Raw genomic sequence first — 19,761 nt, 5'->3', positions numbered from 1 at the left:
GTGTATGGAAGGCCCTGGGTGAGGAGTTAAGGTCCTGCCCTCAGGGAGTCCCTACTCTGTCTAGGGGAGAACAAAGCCCCTTTCCCTCCTAGGTTTAGGTAGCCTTGGGTGGGGAGACAGGGGTGAGGTTTAGGTCCTGACTCTGCTGCTTCTGAGCTGTGTGATTTCTGGCAAATACCAGACCGTGTGTGTGTGTGTGTGTGTGTGTGTGTGTGTGTGTGTGTGTGTGTATGTGTGTGTGTAGGGGGACTGAACCCAGAGACACTCCGTGTGTGTGTGTGTGAGTGTGTGTGTGTGTGTGTGTGTGTAGGGGGACTGAACCCAGAGACACTGTACCACTAAGCCATAACCCCAACCCTTTTAATTTATTTTTTTATTTTGAGACGGAGTGTTGCCAAGTTGCTGAAGCTGGTTGTGATCCTTCACTCTCGGCCTCCCAAATGACTGGGATTACAGGTGTGTGCTACCATGCCTGGCCCAGAACTTTCTTTCTTTCTTTCTTTTTTTTTGGTATCAGGAATTGAACCTAGATGCGCTTACCCACTGAGCCACATACCCAGCACTTTTTTTTGAGACAGGGTCTTGCTGAGTTGCTTAGGGTCTTGCTAAGTTGCTGAGGCTGGCTTTGAACTCACAATCCTCCTGCCTCAGCCTCCTGAGCCGCTAGGATTACAGGTATGCGCTATCATACTTGGCTCCAGAACTTTCTTATGGCCTCGTTTTTTTCACCTACAAGTGGTGCCATACGAGGATGAAGAGATTTCATGAAGTGATGTAATATTACAGCACTTAGTCCACGGCCATTCCACACTGAGGCTTGTCCTGTGATGGGCATGCTGTGTAGCGGGCAGTGACTTCCTGGTGTCAGGAGCATGGCCTTTGTAGGATTCTGAGAAGAAGGGCTTCTCAAGACCATGCTGGGGATGGGCATCGTCATCGAGGACCCTTCCCTCATCCTCCCAATGTCCATTCCGTTGCAACAAGCAGATGCCCTGTGCCACCCTGGCTAAGTTACTAAGCTTCTTGGTGCTTCAGCTTCCTCAGTGTCACATGCCATCGATAACAGTGCCCTTGTGTGAGTGCATGAAAAGGCTTATGTGAAGACTGCCTAGAGCCGGGCGCAGTGGTGCACACCTGTAATCCCAGCGACTCGGGAGGCTAAGGCAGGAGGATTGCAAGGTCAAGGCCAGCCTCAGCAATTTAGCGAGACTCAAGCAACTTATGTCTCAAAATAAAAAGGGCTAGGGATGTGGTTCAGTGGTTAAGCACGCCCCTGGGTTCAATTTCTGTAGCCAAAAAAGTAAATAAATAAAATAAAAAGGACTGGGGACGTAGTTTGGTGGTTAAACGCCCCTGGGTTCAATCCCCCTATACCCCCCCCCAATGTGCCTAAAACCATGCAGAACACATAGGGGGCTTCACCTGGGGTTTGTAACTGGCTCTACTCTGCTATTGGAGTGATCGCTTAACCAGGGTAAGAGCTTCTGTCCCAAGTGGTTCAGGGTGTTGGAGCAGGGCAGAGGTGCTGAGTGGAGATGGGCTGGGGTGGGGACCCTGCAAGATGGTCCCGGATGCAGCGCAGAAAAGAGAAGTGACTGTCATACGGCAACTACAGGCAGGGCGTTGCCAGGTGTGAGGGAAACGATATTCTGGCTCAGAGCACACTGCGGGTTCTGTCCACCCTGAGCTAAGGGGACCGTCCTGGCTGAGGAGAGCCCATTTTTATAACACCAATGGTATTTACTTGAGTTGGGGTTGCCTTAAGGCGGGAAACCACCGCATTCACAAAACCCACTGCTGGGTTATGAATTTCAATAATTCGTAATAATAAACAGCCCTTAACTAACCTTTGGACTCCAAGCTGGGGTGGCCGCCGGCAAGAGCCTGGCAGGAAGTGAAGGCAGCGAGGGTGTGTGGGGCTGCCCTCCCTGGTGACCATGGTAACAGGGCAGCTGGAGGCAGGGAGAGGCCCGGCCTGCTGGCCATCCCTGTGGCACGCAGCCGGGGGAAGTAGCCTCTTTCCGAGATCCTTGAGCTGTGGTGTTGGGCTTGGAGTCAGGTGGACCTTCAGTGGCAGTCCACCCCCAACCGTTGGCTTCCGTTTCCTCATCTGTGAAGTAGCTTTTGCCACTGCAGAAGATACCTGTGAAGCACTCAGCCTGCCATCACTCAGTAGATGGCGGGAGCTGTCATTATCTTGCTGCTAAGGGGCTTTATCCAAGGCTTGCCCTGGGCTACACCCTGAAGGTGGAAGTCGGGGGCTTAGGAACACTTTAATCTCCACGGCATCAAAGGCCTGGGAGTCTCTGCCACCTATAATTTTGTCTGTGGAAGAAGTTATAATTCACGTCCTGTACAAATGGAAAAACAGCCCTGGGAGGCCGAGTGATTTGTCCCAGGCTTCCCAGTGTGTTCAAGGTGTCCAAATCCCTTACACGTGTATGGGGCTTTGCAAACCATCTAGTGTGTCAAGTGCTAGAAAACAACCAAGGCCTCTAGTGAGCTGCTGGTGTGCCCGTTGACTTCCGTTTTGCAGATGGTAAAGCTGAGGCTCCAAGACTTTTGGAGACTTGCCCGGGATCACACCCTAAGTTTGTGGCAGAGATCAGGCCCGTACTCTGGCCTTCCGCTCTCTCCACCACACTCAGAACTATGACCGGATCCTTCTGGATTTTTTGCAGCTATTTTTCCTCCATACAGGCAGGTCTGTTAGAGTGGGTGGTCATGAGCTGGGAGGGAGAGGGTTAAATTCTTCCTCAGTGCTGAGCTGATTTTGAGCTGGGCGCCTCCAGTGACCCCAACGCCCGACCCCCTTCCCCTGGGTCAGGTCTGCAGGCTGTGGGGGAAGGGAGGCAGCACAGTGAGCTCCAGTGGCCCAGTGGTGGCAGAGGGAGGGCCTGGGGAGGGACAGCCCTGAGGGCCACTCATCCCTCTCCCTCCTTGGACAAAGATGAACAAAGTCTCCTTAGGAAATCCCTCGGGTCCTGTGGGGTGGGCTGCCATCGCTGTGGCCTGTCCTCTTAATGAAGCCGCAGAGCACAGGCCGCTCTCGGAGACACAGGAAGCCCTGTGATCTCTGCTTGGAGTGGGACCGGGAGAGTTCACCAGTAAAGCACCCAGTGGAAAATCAGAAAATGGGAACATCAAATAAACCTTAGGGCTAGCGGGCCTTTGGGGAGCCTGTCCTTCATTGAGAAGGACAAGGATGTTTTGGTTGGGCCACAGAAGCCAGTGTATGTGACCTCAAGTGCAGTTCCGCCCTGCCCTCTGGGAGGGCTGCCCTGCTCCCCTTCCTGGTAGCACAGATGGGCTGGGGTAGCGGGGGAGCTTCGGTCTGGACCGTTGTCCTGTGTCCTCTGCAGGCAGCCCAGGCACCTGCCGCAAACCTTATTCTGCCTTATTCAGCACATCGGGGCAGATCTGTTCTGGAAGCCAGGCGTCTGCCCAGTGCTTGCTTCGAAACCACCTCTAGAATAGGAACATTCCGGAAAGCCGAAGGACTGACCTCAAGGGAAGACCAAACTTCTTCCTCTGTCCCCAGCTTCCTGCCCCCGCAGGTCCCTTGGCTCTGCTGAGGAATCCTAAACACACCTTGCCTTTAATTGTTCCTAGAGGTAGTGAGGAAAGACCTGGCTGGCCCGGCAGGTCTGGCATTGTCTGGCTCTGGCCAACTCTAGACACTTCAATTAGTGACTTTAATTATGGCCTTGTGAGTAGGGGCTCTCCCCAGGCAGCTGGCCTCCGGCACTGCTGCCCTCTCCGATGCCCATCTAGGGTAGTCACCAGTCTTTGATTAAAAATGCCATGAAAGAAAATTACTAGTAGTTTCTTGTTCTTCATTAAAGAAAAAAAAAAAATTGTGATAAGGCCGGGCACGGTGGCGCACACTATAATGCCAGCAGCTTGGGCGGCTGAGGCAGGAGGATCACAAGTTCAAAGCCAGCCTCAGCAAAGGTGAGGCACTAAGCAACTCAGTGAGACCCTGTCTCAATAAAATACAAACTAGGGCTGGGGATGTGGCTCAGTGGGCCGAGTGCCCTTGAGTTCAATTCCCAGTACAAAAAAAAAAGTGTTAAAATATATGTAGCATTATTTTCCCATTTCAATCATTTTTAAAGTGTGTAGGTCTGCTGGGCACAGTGGTGTACACCTTCATCCCAGCGATTTAGGAGGCTGAGGCAGAAAGATTGCAATTGTCATGCCAATCTAAGGCAACTCAGCAAGACTCAACATAAAAAATAAAAAGGGCTGGGGATGTGGCTCAGTGGTAGAGCCCCCCCCACCCTGCAGCTTCAATCCCTAGTACCTCCAGATAAATAAATAAATACAATAAAGCTCAAGGGCATTAGGTACATTGGCATAGCTGTGCAAGCGCCATCCAGCCACAGAACTTATTCTCCCAAACCGAAACTCAGTACCCATTCAACAACTCTGTTCCTCCCTCTGCCCAGCGCCTGGTAACCTCTGTTCTCTTTTCTGTTCCTAAGAATTTAACTATTTTTAAGTACCTCCTAAGTGAAATCACTTTTCAAGTTCCATCCATCTTGTAACATGTGTCAAGATTTCCTTCCTTTTTAAGGCTGATCATCCAGTGTATGGGTGTATCCCATTTTGTTGATCTCTTCATCCTCCTGCCTCTTCATCTGTTGATGGACACTTGGGTTGTTCCTTTCTTTGGCTATCAAGAATACTGCTGTGGGGGTGGGGGTGACTAGGATATAGCTCAGTTGGTAGAGTGCTTGCGTCCCATGCACAAGGCCCTGGGTTCAATCCCCAGCACCACCAAAAAAAGAAAGAAAGAAAAAAGAATATTGTTACCATGAACATGGATATATAAATATCTCCTCAAGACTTCTTTTAGTGCTTTGGGTAAATGCCCAGGAGAGGGATTGCTGGGTCATAGAGTTTTGTTTTGTTTTTTGGTACCAGGAATTGAACCCAGGGGCGCTTAACCCCTGAGCCATATCCCTAGCCCTTTTAAATATTTATTTAGAGATAGGGTATCTCTGAATTGCTTAGGGCCTGGCTAAATTGCTGAGGCTGGCTTGATCCTCCTGCCTCAGCCTCCAGAGCCTCTGGGATTACAGGCATGTGCAAGATTCATGGGGCAATTTTATGTTAAATGTTTGAGGACCTGTCATACTCTTTTCCACAATAGTAGCAACCTTTTATTCCTACAGCTTAGTCAATACTTATCCTTTCTCCTCCTCCTCCTCCTCCTCCTCCTCTGCCTTCTTTCTTTGTGTGTGTGTGTTGGGGGTAATGGTCATTCTGGGAGGTGTGGAGTCTCATTGTAGGTTTTTTTTTTTTTTTGCTTTGTTTTGTTCGCAGTACTGGGGATTGAACCCAAGGTGCTCTCCTCTGAGCTATATCCTCAGCTTTTTTAGTTTTTATTTTGAGACAGGGTCTCACTAAGTTGCCCCGGGAACTTGTTATCCTCTGACCTCAGCCTCCCTAATAACTGGGAGTAGTTAGGATTACAGGTGTGTGCCACCATGTGTGGTTGTTCTTTGTTTTTTCAAGGGAAAATTAAGGTCCCAGGAACACAATGGTTTGGCTCTCCTATCCTAGAAGCAGTCAGGCTTTGGGCCCAAGCTTTCATGCCCTGCTCATGGCTTTAATCCTGGGTCATGGCTTCCATCCTCCAAGTGAAACCTCTTTGCTATTTTTGTCCCTGGCTCAACAGAGATGGCAGGTGAGGTCCCCTAGCTGTCAGGGACCCTGCTTTCCTACCTGTCAAAGTGGCAGAATGACTGAAACCCTGTAGAGGTGATGGGAGGGTAGATGACCTTGGGGGTGAGGAGGATGGTTCAAGTCATGTGAGATCTGAAGAGCGGGATTATCCCACCATGGGGCCTGGAGTAAAGTAAATTGTGGTGGAAGACAGACAGCCATTAAAAATGGCTTTCCAGAGTGAGGGAAACTCGCTTTCCAACGAATTTTTAATAATATCTAATTTGTAGTAGCATGAAAAGCCCCCGGATATACAATTAAGTGAGGGTGAAGAAACAAGATAAAAAAAAACCTTGCGTGTGAGCTCAATGGTGAAAAAGAAAACTACGTTTAGAGAAAAGTTTGATGGAAATATGTCAGTGATCAGTGCCACCTCCAGATTGATGAGAAATGGGTGACTTTAAATTTTTCTTTGTTACTTTAAATTTTGTAGATTTTCTATAGTGTAGTGAACACATACTCCTTTTATAGTCAGAAAAAAAATGAAAAGAAAATTAGAGTGACTGCACCCGTTCATTAGGCACATGTGTTGTAAGCACACAGCTCTGATGGATGTACTGACAGTCCGGCATTAGATGTGATGCGGTGGGAGAGGAGCGGCTTGGAGAAGTGATAAGTGTGAGGGAGGTTGGGCCGGTCAGCCCTGTGCCCTCTAGAATGCTTGCTGCATTTCATTTGTGTTTGCTGGGGAAGGTGCTGGTAGAACCCTGGCTTTGAATCTCTTTGTTTTTGCAAGGGGTGTGGGCAGGTCTCGCTGAGCCCCCTACCTGCACTTACCTGGTCCAGGACCGAGGGCCTAGTTCTCTTGAACCATCAGGAGAGCACCAGTGGCCAACAGGTGGGGATTAGAACAGGTAATGGAGCCTCAGGGAGATGATTTTCCTTGGCCCTTAGGACCTCTGACAGGTGTGAGAGAAGCTACCCACTATATTCCACTGCTTAAAAAAAGAGTCTGAGGCTGGGGATGTAGCTCAGTGGCCTAGCATATTCGAGGCCCTGGTGTTCTATCAGGCACCACAAAAATAAAAGAAAAATTAAGAGACTCATTAGCCAGTTTCTGGGTTCTGTTTCTTGGTTACCACTCCCTGGCTATGATCTTGGGGCCCTCTGATTGGCTCTGATTGGCTGGTGCCCATTAGTCATTAAATACTTTGCAAGTCATCGTTATCACTTCCATTCTTATCAGTGTCATGAGCTTCCCACATCATGATTCCTCCCTGGATCCCCGCCTTTGCCAAGCATGGGTTGGCATCGGTGGTCTTGCCTCAGTTTCCAAAGGGTGCTAGTGATAGAAGGTGGGGTCCCAGGCAGACCTGGGGGCGGCTGGCTGCCCTGGATTGTTTGTTGAGAATTGTAGATGAAATCTGAGGATTCGAGATGATGATACTGCTCGCCTCCCCTTGCTTCTCTGCCTTTTTGAAAAGGAGCCAAAAGCAAGGGGGAAAAAAAAAACACCCATAAATAAAGGGGGCCATGAAAATAACAAAAAGAAAGAAGAAATCTTGCCTTTGCGGCTGCCGATGGGGTAGATAATGGGAGAGGAAATGTGGCCCTTGCGGAGCAGAAGAACGGAACACTTTGTTCACTGGAGGAGCGAATGCTGCGCCAGCAAGGGCTGCCCAAGTGGGGTTCCTGGTGAGCGAGCTTGGTTTGTGGGAGATGGTGGTGATTAGGCCTCCACAAGGACTTTGGGGCTGGAGGAGGGGAGGCGAGCGGGAAGCAGACTTGGAATGGCCCACGCATCCGGGTCCAGCCCCAGGGCTTGGCCACCTGAGTGAGGTGCTCAAGCCAGGGAGCCAAATGCTCGAATCTCTCTGGAGTGTACTTTCCAGGTGGGTCTTTTTTGGGGGGAGGGGGTGAGGTACTGGGCACTGGACCACTGAGCCACATCCCAGCCCTATTTTGTATTTTATTTAGAGATGGGGTCTCGCTGAGTGGCTTAGCCCCTTGCTCTTGCTGAGGCTGGCTTTCAACTCAGAGATCCTCTTGTCTCAGCCTGCTGAGCTGCTGGGATTACAGGCATACACCACCACACTACCAGCTCCCAGGTGGGTCATGGAGCCTTGGGAAGTCATCCCAGGGAGGAGAGGATGAGGCTGAAGTGTACTTGCCGATGATCTGTGTGCTCACCTTTGGGCTCTTGCCAGTGCTGCCTGGTGGCTTTCTTGGTGACCAGCATCTACTGACTTCTCATTCTTTTTGGCTTCATTTGCTCCTCTCGAAGGCTGGCCCATTTCCTCACCCCTGCCTATCTGTGGAGGGTGTCTGAGGCAGGAACTGGAAAAAAAGTGAGATCCCTTTTCTAAGTCCTTGGGGACCCCAGGGTGCTGCATGGGAGTGAACTGTAGGCTCGTGGGGTACAGAAGTGGTTATTTTAAATAACTCTAAGCATGGCCTTGGGAGCCTGGTGTGGTGGTGCCTGTCTGTAATCCCAGTCACTTGGGAGAGCCTGGGGTAGCTAAGGCTCTAGAGTTCAAAGCCAGCCTCAGCAATTTAGCAAGGCCCTGAGCAATTTAGTGAGACCCTGTCCCTAAATTAAATATAAAAAGGCCTGGGGATGTGGCTCAGTGGTTAAGTGTCCCTAGGTTCAATCCCCATATCAAAAAAAAAAAAAAAAAAAAAAAGGCCTTGGGAACATTCACTGCTTGAGGACTGAGTGCTTGGTTTGGCAGAGGGTCCTTGGAAGTGGGTTTTTTTCAACCACCACAATACTAAGTGCCAATCCATATTGTACCCGACACTGCCTTAAGCATTTTGGATATATTAACATCAATTCTCCAGCAACCCCGAGAGGTGGGTAGTGTTGGCCCCACACGCCACAGATGGAGACTTAGGTGTGAAGAGATACAACGGAAAGTATCCATCCGCCTGCTTAGAGCAGTGTTGAACCAGACTCCCCACTTACCACCCCGACCCTCTCAGTCTAGATTACGGCGATAATGGCCATCACAGCTGTTGAGCTGTGTGCCAGGCGGCAGGCTTTGCCTGTATTATCTCATTTACTTCTGGAAACCACATTAGGGGTATGAGTGACTTGTCCCCTTTATAGAAAAAGGAAGTAGCCGGCTTAGAGGGTTAAACGTGTCACCTGGTAAGAAAGGTGCTGTGTGCCAGCCAGCTCTGCAGATCCCCAGAGCCTCCATTTCACCCTGTACCATTAGAGCTCGGTCTCCATGGCCTAGCCTCATCACCGAGCAGAAGCCAAATGCTGCCCGACTTACCCTGGTACCATCTAGGAAAGATGAGATTTGGTGGCTGAACGTGGATGTTTGTGGACCGTTTTGGCTTCCCTTGTCCTTTTCCCAGTCTCTGGTCACCCCTCTGTCCCCACTTTTCCCTGTGCTTCTCGGATTGGCAGGGCACCGCAGGGGTTAGGATTGAACCTCTCTTAATCCTCGAGGGCTCCGGGAGGAGCTTGGAGGGGGCTGATGAGTGCTGCAGAGCTTTGGGGTCATCAGGCCTGGAAGGGAGGGGAAGGCACGGGAAGGCACGGGGCTCCGGAAGCCGCCATGCTGAGCACACCGGGTAGCCTCTGCACACTTGTATCCTCTCTGCACTGCGGAGGCCTGGGACCCAGTGTCTGTCCTTGCCAGGAGAGAATCCAGGTTGTTGGGGACACCAAAAGGACATTTGGACAACAGGTATCTTAAGTAGGGGGTGTAATAGACAAAGACATGCCAAGTGGTCCTTCAGGTGTGGGTCTCCCTCTTCTGTGCCTGTGTGCGAGGTGGGGGGCAGGCTCAGGGAGCCGGCATTTTTTGCTGTTTATAGACACAATCACATTCAGTCTTCTTGATAAATCTATGATGTAGGTATGTTTATTCCATCTTATTTAATGATTTTATTTTTATTTTATTTTTTTGCCGTCCTGGGGGTGGATCCTAGGGCTTGGTGTATACTAGGCTCTGCGGGGAGCTTCTCCCCTAGGGCCTGTCCATTCCACTTTAGAGATGGTGGTGGTGGAGCCAGGCTGGAAGCACAAGGCCACGGGACACAGGGCCCACTTTCTGGTAGCTGGGCCAGCCTTGTGATGATCACACCCACCCACCCACCTCCTGAGGAACTTGGGCAAGTTGGGAGGAGGGTGGAGCCGCTGTCCTTCTGCTGGTGCTCTGGTGGGGGAGGGGCAGGACAGGACTCCGTTTCTGTTGCTGTCACCTCTCAGCAGGATTCTCTCACCAGATCACCAAGCAAGCAGCAAGGCCTGCAGTGGACTCTGGCCACTGAGCATCCTCTAATCAATTTCCTCTGTCACTCCCTAGAGGTAGCCTCCGATGGCACAGGTTGAGGATGGCTCAGGTTGAGGGCTGGGCTCCATGCTCTCTACATGCCCTTCTGTGGCCAATTGCAAGCTGATTGTTTTTCCGATGCTTCCACGACCCCCTCCTCGGGTTTGATAAGTAACCTAGAGAGGCTCCCAGAGCTCCCAGAGAGACTTTACTTCCATTTACTGATTTATTATAAAGGACCTAACAGAGGACACAGATGGAGAGATGCGTGGAGAGATGGTCGTGAGGTGTGTGGAACTTCCACCATTCCTCCAGGTGTGCTGACCTCCAAGGCCCTCCGAGACCCTCCATGAGTTCAGCTCTCCAGAAACTCCCCAAACCTGCCCTTTAGGGGTTTTATGGAGGCTTCCAAGACATAGGCATCCTGTCTGGGAGAGGATCAGTTTAACCTTCAGTCCCCTCTCCTCCCCAGTCCTAGGGGGTGGGGCTGGAAGTCCCAAGCTCTAATCCTGTTTTGGTCTTTCTGGTGACCAGCCGCTAGGTGGGGGCTGCCAGCTTCAGCCAGCTCATTAGCATACAAAAAGACATTTATCACTTTGGAGATTCCAAGGATTTTAGGAGCTATAAGCTAGTAGACCCGGATGAAGATCAAACATAATATATATCTCACAAAACCTATGGAGGACAAGAAATCCCTTCCTGCTTTAGGTCTGTCTTGCCATCCCCACCTCCCTGAACATATGTATTCTATACCAGATTCTTTTTTTTTTTTTTTTTTTTTTTTTTTGGTACTGGGGGTTGAACCACTGAGCCACATTCCCAGCCCTTTTTATTTTTTATTTTGAGATAGGGTTTCACCAAGTTACTGAAGCTGGCCTTGAACTTGTGATCCTCCTGCCACTGCAGTTGGGATCACAGGCATGCACCACCGTGCCTGCGCCTGGCCCCAGATTGTTGAATTGTGTGCATTATCTTTTAATTGCAAAGCAGTGGTTGGAACTCCATTTTACACCTAAAAGAAAATAAGGTTTTTGAGGGGTAGAATCTTTCCTCCAAGTTCCCAACGCTGCCTTGGCTTCTTTTGACTAATTTTCCTCGGCCATGATTCAGGTCAGAAACACCTGGTGTCCTGCAGGTGGTGAGAACTGGCCAGTCTGTCTTGCTGGGCCAGAGCCTATTATCTGGAAGTGCTGTGGTGGGGGGAGTGGCCGCACCTTAGCTGGTGGATGAAAAGGTGTGGGTTTGGGCATCAGTGAGCCCTGAGTTCAGATGCCCCTGCTGTCTTTGTGCCTCCTCTTCCTTTGGTGAATGTTCACGGCTGTCCCCACAGGGTCTTTGACAAGGACCTTTTGCTGCACAATTTGGTGCTGGCCCTGGGTGGGCACTGCCCCTGTAGGAAGCCACACACATGCCGCTGTTCAGGACACAGGTGTGGCCCTGGCCCCTGGAGACAGCAAGGATGGGCCCGCAGCTGCCTCCTTAGAGTATTGGGGTTCAGGAGAGCCTGGAGACAGCTCAGTTCCTGAAGGCAGGGAGGTAGGACTCCAGGGGGGACTCCAGAGCCTCTGCCCTCAGGCCCTCCATCGCGTTCGTTATTCCTGGAGCCTCAACAACAGTTTAAACTATCCTCTCGCTGTCCTTGACCTTCCCCCTGGGTTCGGGCAGGACCCAAATACTGCAGATGTCCCAAGGTCCGCAGGTGCCTGAAGACCAGGTGGGAGGCAGGTGGAAACCCACAGGCACCTTCTCCCTGGCTGCTTCTTTCTTTTGCACTCTCTCCCAGGTCAGCCAAGCTGCAGCTGTGGAAGCTCGGTCGGTCAGAAGCTGCCCTTCTGTGGCATTGGTGCTGCTAGTGGGGAGGACACCTTGTCTGTCCAGGTGAATGGCACCTGGACCAGCCTGGAAACATCCTGGAGCCTGGGAGTGTTGCCAGTGGCCCCTGAGCTGGGTGGACCAGGCCAGACGTGGGTTTGGTACCCCACAGGTCCGCAGAGGCTGGAGAGGGAGAGGGGACTCTCAGGAAAGCTTTGTCCCAAGCCTGCAGCCAGCCCAGCTCCTAGTTCTGAGTAAACACAGAGATAGGATCGGGCGTAGCCAGGAAGGGTGGCAGGGTGCGGCCTGTGAGAAGAATGGCAGGATGTGGCACTAGGGCACTGCTCTGGGCACCCACGCCTCGGACTATTGTTCAGGGCAGCCTGCGGCTCTCAACTCTCTGGGGCTTTGAGAGGAAGTGACATTCCCCTGGGACCTGGGCTCTGCCCCACCCCTGCTGTGTGGATCTGCAGATCTCCTTCCCTTCCTTCCCTGCCGTGCCCCTTGGCACCGCGGCCTGGGCTGGCTGGGAGTTTGCTGTGAGTTTTCTTGAAGGGTCTGCCTGTCCGTGCAGTCTGTCTTCCTGTACGCCGGGTCTGAGTCACGGTCATGCTGTGATAACTGGAATCTATCTCTTTCTGCATCTAGATGTTTTTTGGGGGAGGGGTGCGGTGATGGAGGGAGGAAGGGCTGAGAGTGAAGACTCCTTTGATTCCAATCCAGCAGGGTCTGTCGCTGACTGATTAGAGGAGGAAGTGGCTGAGGACTTGTTTGGGGTGGAAAAGGGGCTCAGTGTGTGCACCTGTGTGGGGGGCGGGGTGTCGGAGGGGCCCAGAGAGTTGGTTGGGGGTGGGGTTTGGCACCTGGCATCTGCTCTGTCACATAGAGGCTGCACTCTGAGCCAGGGGCCCTCCTTGGAAGTACCTCTCTATACTTGACCCAGGCACTGGGTTTGGAGGCCCCAGTGTCGGGCAGACACCAGCTCAGAGAGACTCAAGGCTTTGAGCATCAAGGATGAAGATGGTCAGAGAGAGCCCTTTCCTCTTAGGGATGCTCAGGTAAGATAAGGCCAAGGAAAAAGGAGGACAGAAGGCCTGAGGTGGGTTCCCAAGAAGGGAAGGGAAGGGAGGGCAGAGCCAGGCACATTCCACGTCCCGGCTGGTGGAAGGTCCTCTGATGATAGAGTCCTAAAGCAGCGCTGCCCCATCAAGCCACATGAACATGACACCTCTAGACCTCAGTTTCTCTGTTTATGAAATACGTGTAATGTTGGGCAAGAGGAAGGAGCACTTCCATCCCGCAGGGAGCTGACGGGGTGTCCTGTGGGTTTATGCCTCTGACCAGGACTTGGGGCATCAGATTAGGGTGGGACCTGGGGAGTTCAGTAACTCCTGTCTCCTGTGGGTTGAGAGGCCTTTATGAGCATTTGGGGAGTAGGGGAGGTTGTGGTCAGTGACCTTAAAACCTCCTTAGAAACCACCACGTGGAGAACTGAGGCACGGAACATGCTTTGTAAGGGAGGGGTAAAGGAAATTGAGGGTTTTTTTTTTTTTTTTTTTTTAGTTAAATCCCCGGGAAAGAAGAGATTTAAGGGAGGACTCCAACAGGGTCTTTAAATCTAAAAAGTATGGAAAATGTTTCTTATGTGACCCAAGGTGAAAACAAAAGGAAATGGATTTGCTTTGCTGCTGACAGGGATTTAGGTCAAACTCAGAGGAAGGGCTTGGATCCAAGGAAGAGGTGGCAGAGGATAACCGGGCGTAGGCGGACAGAGCATCATCTACCTAATGATGGTCATAATAGTGTCTGTCACCTGTTAGACAGCCAGGTCTTCTCTGTGCTGTGCTGCTGTATTGGATGCTACTCACTTTATCACTGCTGTGTATTTATTGAACACCCTACTATACTCCAGGCACTATACTAGGCTCTGGGGCTGCATTGATGGGCAGAAACAGGTTTATTTCCACAATGTTCTGTGTGGGGTTGGTTCTCTGGCTACTGGGAAAATCCAAAATAAACAAATCAGGTACGTGAAGGTACCATTACCATCTGTGATCGGACCTTTGAAGGCCAAGTGCAAAGTGCCAGGAGAATGAAACACAGGCATATTTGATAGGATCTGGATTGTTAACAGAAGGCTCACCTCTTCGTATTGGGTTTTCATATTCCCATTTTACTAAGGAGGAAACAGGCTGAGAGGTTAAGTTACATGCCCAAGACAGACCAGCGAGTAATGGCCAGGCCGAGGTACTGGGAGCCCAGGAGGCAGCTCCCTGATATAAAAATAATCCACAGTGCTGGTTGCAGGTAGCTGGGCACTGTGGGCTATGTGTATATGGGGGGTAGAGTGTGGGTAGAAAAGGCCATTGAAGCTCAAAGCCAGGATGTGTCTTAGAGCCCCCCTTTGCCCAACAGATGTAATGGGACCCATATGAATAAATTAAGAATTTCTAGTATTTGCATTTAAAAAAGGGGCTACAGCCCCTGTAAGCGCGTGGCTCCAGAGCCTGAGGCAGGAGGATTGCAAGTTCAAAGCCAGCCTCAGCAACTTAGCGAGATCCTCAAAAAATAAAAAGAGCTGGGGATGTGGCTCAGTGGCCCAGTACCCCCCTCCAAATAACACAGAAAGAGGGCGAGGGGGTAGCTCAGTGACAGAGCCCTTGCCTAGCCTGTGAGAGGCCCTGGATTCCCCTCCAGCACCATAATGAATGAATGAACGAACGAACAAAAGAAAGAGGCGAAATGGATTTCAAGAGTTGTAGTGTATCTAGCCTAATCCATCCAAAATATAATTTCACTTCGTAATTGATAACCAGTTACAGCGGGCTAGTTTGCACTCTGTCTCTTGTGTTCAACCTGCAGGACTTGGGTGTGTTGGCCACTCAGCAGCACGTTTCCCCTGGGACTGGCCCATTACAGGTACTCGGTGGCCACATGTGGCCTGTGGCACCTGCCTTGGGCAGTTCGGTCCTAGAGTTATCAGGACAGAGGATCTCCTCCTCTTCCTCGCTCAGCTCACGGGATGAACAGGCTGAACAGGCTGTCACGGGCTCCGGCGAGGCGTCCTTAGGCCTCTGCGCCCGGTGCTCATCTGACTGTGCACCGGCAGCGGCCACTGCTGCGGCTGCTTCTAGGGTCTCTGGGCTGCAGTGGGAAGAAAGGCTTAGAGGTAGGAGCTGGAAGGCCAGGAAGAAGGAGAAAAACCCTGAGCACCCAAGTCTGGAAGGAGGAGGCGACCCGGTGGCCCGCTTGGTGGCAGTGGGTGTGGGATGAGGTGGCGCAGAGCCGGCGGGGATCAGAAGCCCACAGGGCCGCATTGTGCGCCTGTCACACTTCCTTTGGCTTTATTGCTTTTGTCCAACACCCTATTGTCTGGTTTCCTTTTGTCCCCCTTTCAGCGCCGCTGCCTTTTATTTTCCAGCCAGCCTGGTTGTTTTCATTTCTTTTGTCTGAAGTTCCTGAGAGGAAGGTTTTATTTTCAGCGGTTTGATTAATTCACAGCTTGAGCCCGGGGTTTGTTTGTTATGTAATTGCTGCCCTCAGCTTCAGGATAATACCCCTCCCGCCCCACCCCCACGCCTGCCCCCTGCGCAGGGCCCGGCTCCCAGCCCCTCCCGGTGCCCGGATGGGCTGCTGCCTGTTTCCTGGAGTCTCTCCAGGTCCCCCGAGGTAGGAGGGCTGGGGTCTCTTGTTTTCTCTTGGTCTAGGTGAGATGGGGGCCAACACTCATAGGGAGGCCCCTCTCTTCTCACCCTGCAGTTCCCTGCTCTGGGTCTGGCACCAGCCCTCAGACCACCGTGCACTTGGAAAGTGGGTGAGCAGAGAGTCTGCTGGGGTCTGATCAGTAGGGTGGATCAAATCAGATATATATCTTATGCATATCTTAGTTGATTATAATGCCCTTTAATCATTTTATTTAACATATGGTACATGTATACCGTTGTACATGGCAGAAGTAAACTATTCGTAGGTTTTAAGTTGTGCACCGTTCTGAGGAGCAGGATGAAATTTCAAACTGTCCAGGATGTGAGTCATCCCTTTGTCCAGAGTATCCACACTGTATATTCTACCTGCCCATTAGTCACTCAGTTGTCAGATTGACTGTTGAGGTATTGCAGCAGCAGTTATTATTATTATTTACTTGAACAAAATGGCCCCAAATGCAAGGGCAGTGATTCTGGAATTGGGATATGCCAGAGAGCAGCCATGAAGTACTTCCTTTCATTGAAACGATGAAAATTCCCACTAGAGAAAGAAAGAAAAATTTTTGGTTAAGTTGCTAGAAATATATAGTAGGAACAAGTCTTCAATCTATGAAATTATGAAGACAGAAAGAGAAGTTTGTGCTAATTTTGCTATGGTAACTCAGACTATACAAGTTACAGTCCTAATGTGTGATGATAAATGCTTAATTAGGTGGGAAAAGGCATTGGATTTGTTTATGTGTGTATAGGAACTTCAGTATAAATAGGGTTGGCACTACCCACAGCCTCAGGCATCCACAGGGGTGTCTGGGAACATAGCCTCTGAGGATAGAGGGCTACTCCACTACCATACTGCACCTGCGGTTGCAGGGATATTTTACTGTTCTGATTTATCCTTATGCCTCCCCTAAGAATTTAATCCACATGTGTATTAGTATATTTGTGCTGCTATAACAGTACTACAGACTGTAATTTATGATGAACAGATATTTATTTTTCTCGGTTCTGGGGACTGGGAAGTTCAAGAGGCTGGAATCTGGTGAGGGCCTTCTTTTCTTTTTTTGGTACCTGGGATTGAACCCAGAGACACTGAACCCCTGAGCTACATCCCCAGCCCTTCTATATTTTATTTTGAAACAGGATCTTCCTAAATTGTTTAGGGCCTTGCTGGACCTGGCTTTGAACTTGCGATCCTCCTGCCTCATCTTCCCAAGCAGCTGAGATGACAAGTGTGCGCCACCATGTCTGACTGGTGAGGGCCAGAAGGGTTCAAAGGACCAAAAAGGGCCAAACTCAGTTTACAACAAAACTGCTCTCCCCATAACTCCCACTCCTTGATTATGACATGGATGATATTAACCCATCCATGAAGGCAGGACCCTCGGGACCTTATTTAAAATGCTTATCAGAATCACCTGGCCCTGGCCCGCACCTTTAATCCTGGTTACTTGGGAGGCTGAGGCAAGAAGGATCCCAAGTTTAAGACCAGCCTCTGAAACTTAGAAGACCCTGTCTTAAAATAAAACATTAAAAGGGCCAGGGATGTAGCCCAGTGGTAGAGCACCCCTGTGTTCAATAAAATAATTAATTTGAAAGCCCTGGCCAGTCCCCAAAGATACTGATTTGTGAATGACAGGAAACTGCAGAGACTAGGCAACTTGCCCAGGATCACATAGCTTGGCAAGTAGCAGAGGCAGGACCTATAACTAGTAGGAACCTGCTTTACATGCCCACTGGACTTCAGAGTGCGTCCTTGGATGCGTGACTTGGGAGGCTGGGTACCTGCTTCTCTGGCCCCAACCCTGGCATGACCATGCAAACAACTTCACAAGATCCTGCAATTGCCTGGCTCCTCTAGATATGTCCAGCAGTGGCGTGGCAGGCGGGGAGGCACACAGGGGCACTGCAGAGCAGCGAGGCAGGGCTATCAGGTGTGTTGGCTGCTTCCCTGTTGCCAGGGAGTACAAATTCAAATGTCTGTCTGTGGGGCCATTTCCTAAACCAGAGACTAGCCACATATCAGCAAATATTTTTCTTAAAACCATTCATGTCATGGCCTGTATTTTATTTTCCCACTTTTGATAGATACAGGAATTGAAGAAATATTTAATTTTTACTTTGTTTCTACAAAGGACTGGGGGTGTGGCTCAGTGCTAGCCTAGCTTGTAGGAGATCCCGAGTTAGGTTCCCTGCCCTGCAAAAGAGAATCCTCTTACTCAGGGTAGTTGATACTTGGTTTCCTTTTAGGGTGTAAGGTAGGGAGCAGGGCATCTAAGGCAACCCGGCCTGTACAGGAGGAGTACTTACTTACTGCTCATTTCTAGCCAGCTTTCGTCATTCAGCTGAAAGTTCAAATCCAGATTTTTATATGCTATTTCTTGATTTTTAAGTTTTGGTAACCAATTACAAATATGTACACACACACACACACACACACACACACACACACACACACTTTCAGTTCTGTTGGCTGGGAAGCAGCCAGTTAACAATTTCTATCCTCCTTAAATAAGCACATTGGCCCACCAGTTCCTACAAGTGGGGAGTGATGAGGTCTTCTCTAGAATTTTCTATATAAAAAGCAAAAAATAAAAAATAAAAAAATAAGAGGGACAGAAGAGGCTAAACTAATTTTTCTCTGGGTTCCAAAAATAGGCTTCCATTTTGTGTGTCTCCCTGTTTGAGAGGTTCCAGGGGAGTACCGGGGCTGGGTGAGCAAAGAGTGGAGTCACTGCCTCTGGGACTCCAAGGACAAGTTCACTGGACCATGGGAGCTGGGCATGGTAGCACACACCCATAATGCCAGCTACTCAGGAGGCTGAGGCAGGAGGACACCAAGTTTGAGGTTAGCCTCCAACTTATCGAGACCCTGTCTCAATATTAAAAATTAAAAGGGAAGAGGGCATAGCTCAGTGGTAGAGCACTTGCCTGAGCACTTGGGACTCACCTTGGCTCCCTCTCTCTCTTCCCACAGGATGTCCATGAGGAGCCCCATCTCTGCCCAGCTGGCCCTGGATGGCGCTGGCACCATGGTGAACTGCACCATCAAGTCAGAGGAGAAGAAGGAGTCTTGCCATGAGGCCCCCCAGAGTTCGGCCACTACAGCTGAACCCCAGCCCACCGACCCATCCCGGGCCCCCCAGGATGCTGCTGACCCCCACGCTTCAGCTCAGGTGCGCAGCACTTTCCCCAGGGGCTCCTGGGTCCGCGTTCCCGCCCCACCCCTGTAGCTTCACCTGCTATTCCCAGCCTGTCTGTGAGGCTGGGCAAGCATGGACACATCCCCTGGCTGGGCAGCACAGCAGGCAGAAGTGGGCATCCTAGGGCAAGCTGTTGCTCCGGTGGGCAGGGAGGGGCTGCTAAGTTCAGTGTGAGACCGGAAGCCAGAGCAGGGCGTAGACTCTCCTCCCTATCCTACGGTGACTGCTCACTCACGGGTGGCCCAGTCATTGCTCCTGAGAACCAGCTGCAGAGGTGGGATATGCACACTGAACACTGGGCTCAGGAGTGTCCAGTATCTTTTTCTTTTCTTTTCTTTTTTTTTTTTTGAGAGAGAATTTTAATATTTATTTTTTAGTTCTCGGCGGACACAACATCTTTGTTGGTATGTGGTGCTGAGGATCGAACCCGGGCCGCACACATGCCAGGCGAGCGCGCTACCGCTTGAGCCACATCCCCAGCCCCAGTATCTTTTTCATATGGTTTCAGATAATTGGCCTGATTACCCAAGTACAGAGCTCAAATCACGGTTAAAATGCCATATAATTCCTCATCCTTAAAATGAGGGAACGGAACGACACATTCAGTATGGATTCTTACACTTCTTAAGACTTCGGTGACAGTGGTTAAGAGCCCCTGGGTTCAATCCCTGGCATCCCCCCCAAAAAAAAGACATCTGTGAGTCCACACAGGAGACATAAAAAGGGAATAAATAAAAGCTGAACGAATGAGTGAAATTTAGGAGGTATTTGATTTGGGGGTGGTGACCCGAGAAGACCTCCTGGGCCTTCGAATATGGGGAAGACCTCAGTGGGAAGAGGAGGGGCTGGGGCCCTGGCTGGAAGGAGCCCGCTAGGTGGGAACAGCAGGTGTGCACAGGGGGCAGTAATTAAGAGGGGGCACGGGTCCTTGGCTGTGGTGGCGACCCTCATTCACATGCTTTGACACCCTCGATCCCCAGACAGTCCCTTGCCAGGGGAGGTGTTAGTATTTCCGCTTTCAGGAGAGGGAAGTTCAGGACTTTGTGGGATCACTTGTGAGTCACCAAGCCTGGACCGAAACCC

The 19,761-nt window shown here is 50.7% G+C and overlaps 1 protein-coding gene across 8 annotated transcripts in view; it reads left to right on the top strand.

Annotated features, from left to right (window-relative positions):
• Window positions 1-19,761, top strand: part of SOX13 (SRY-box transcription factor 13) — a 45,008-nt gene that overhangs the window by 15,537 nt on the left and 9,710 nt on the right. For all 8 annotated transcript variants that reach the window (XM_081298871.1, XM_081298873.1, XM_081298870.1 and 5 more), the window contains exon 2: window positions 18,453-18,651. In XM_081298871.1, coding sequence (XP_081154997.1) covers window positions 18,454-18,651 — 198 coding nt within the window. In that variant the 5' untranslated portion in view covers window position 18,453. The remainder of the gene's footprint in view (window positions 1-18,452; window positions 18,652-19,761) is intronic.

Source organism: Spermophilus citellus (genome assembly GCF_964194105.1).
Source record: "Spermophilus citellus genome assembly, chromosome: 6".
Classification (NCBI taxonomy): Eukaryota; Metazoa; Chordata; class Mammalia; order Rodentia; family Sciuridae; genus Spermophilus; species Spermophilus citellus.
The sequence above is the reverse complement of the archived record's forward strand: the minus strand, read 5'-3'. Positions and strand labels throughout refer to the sequence as shown.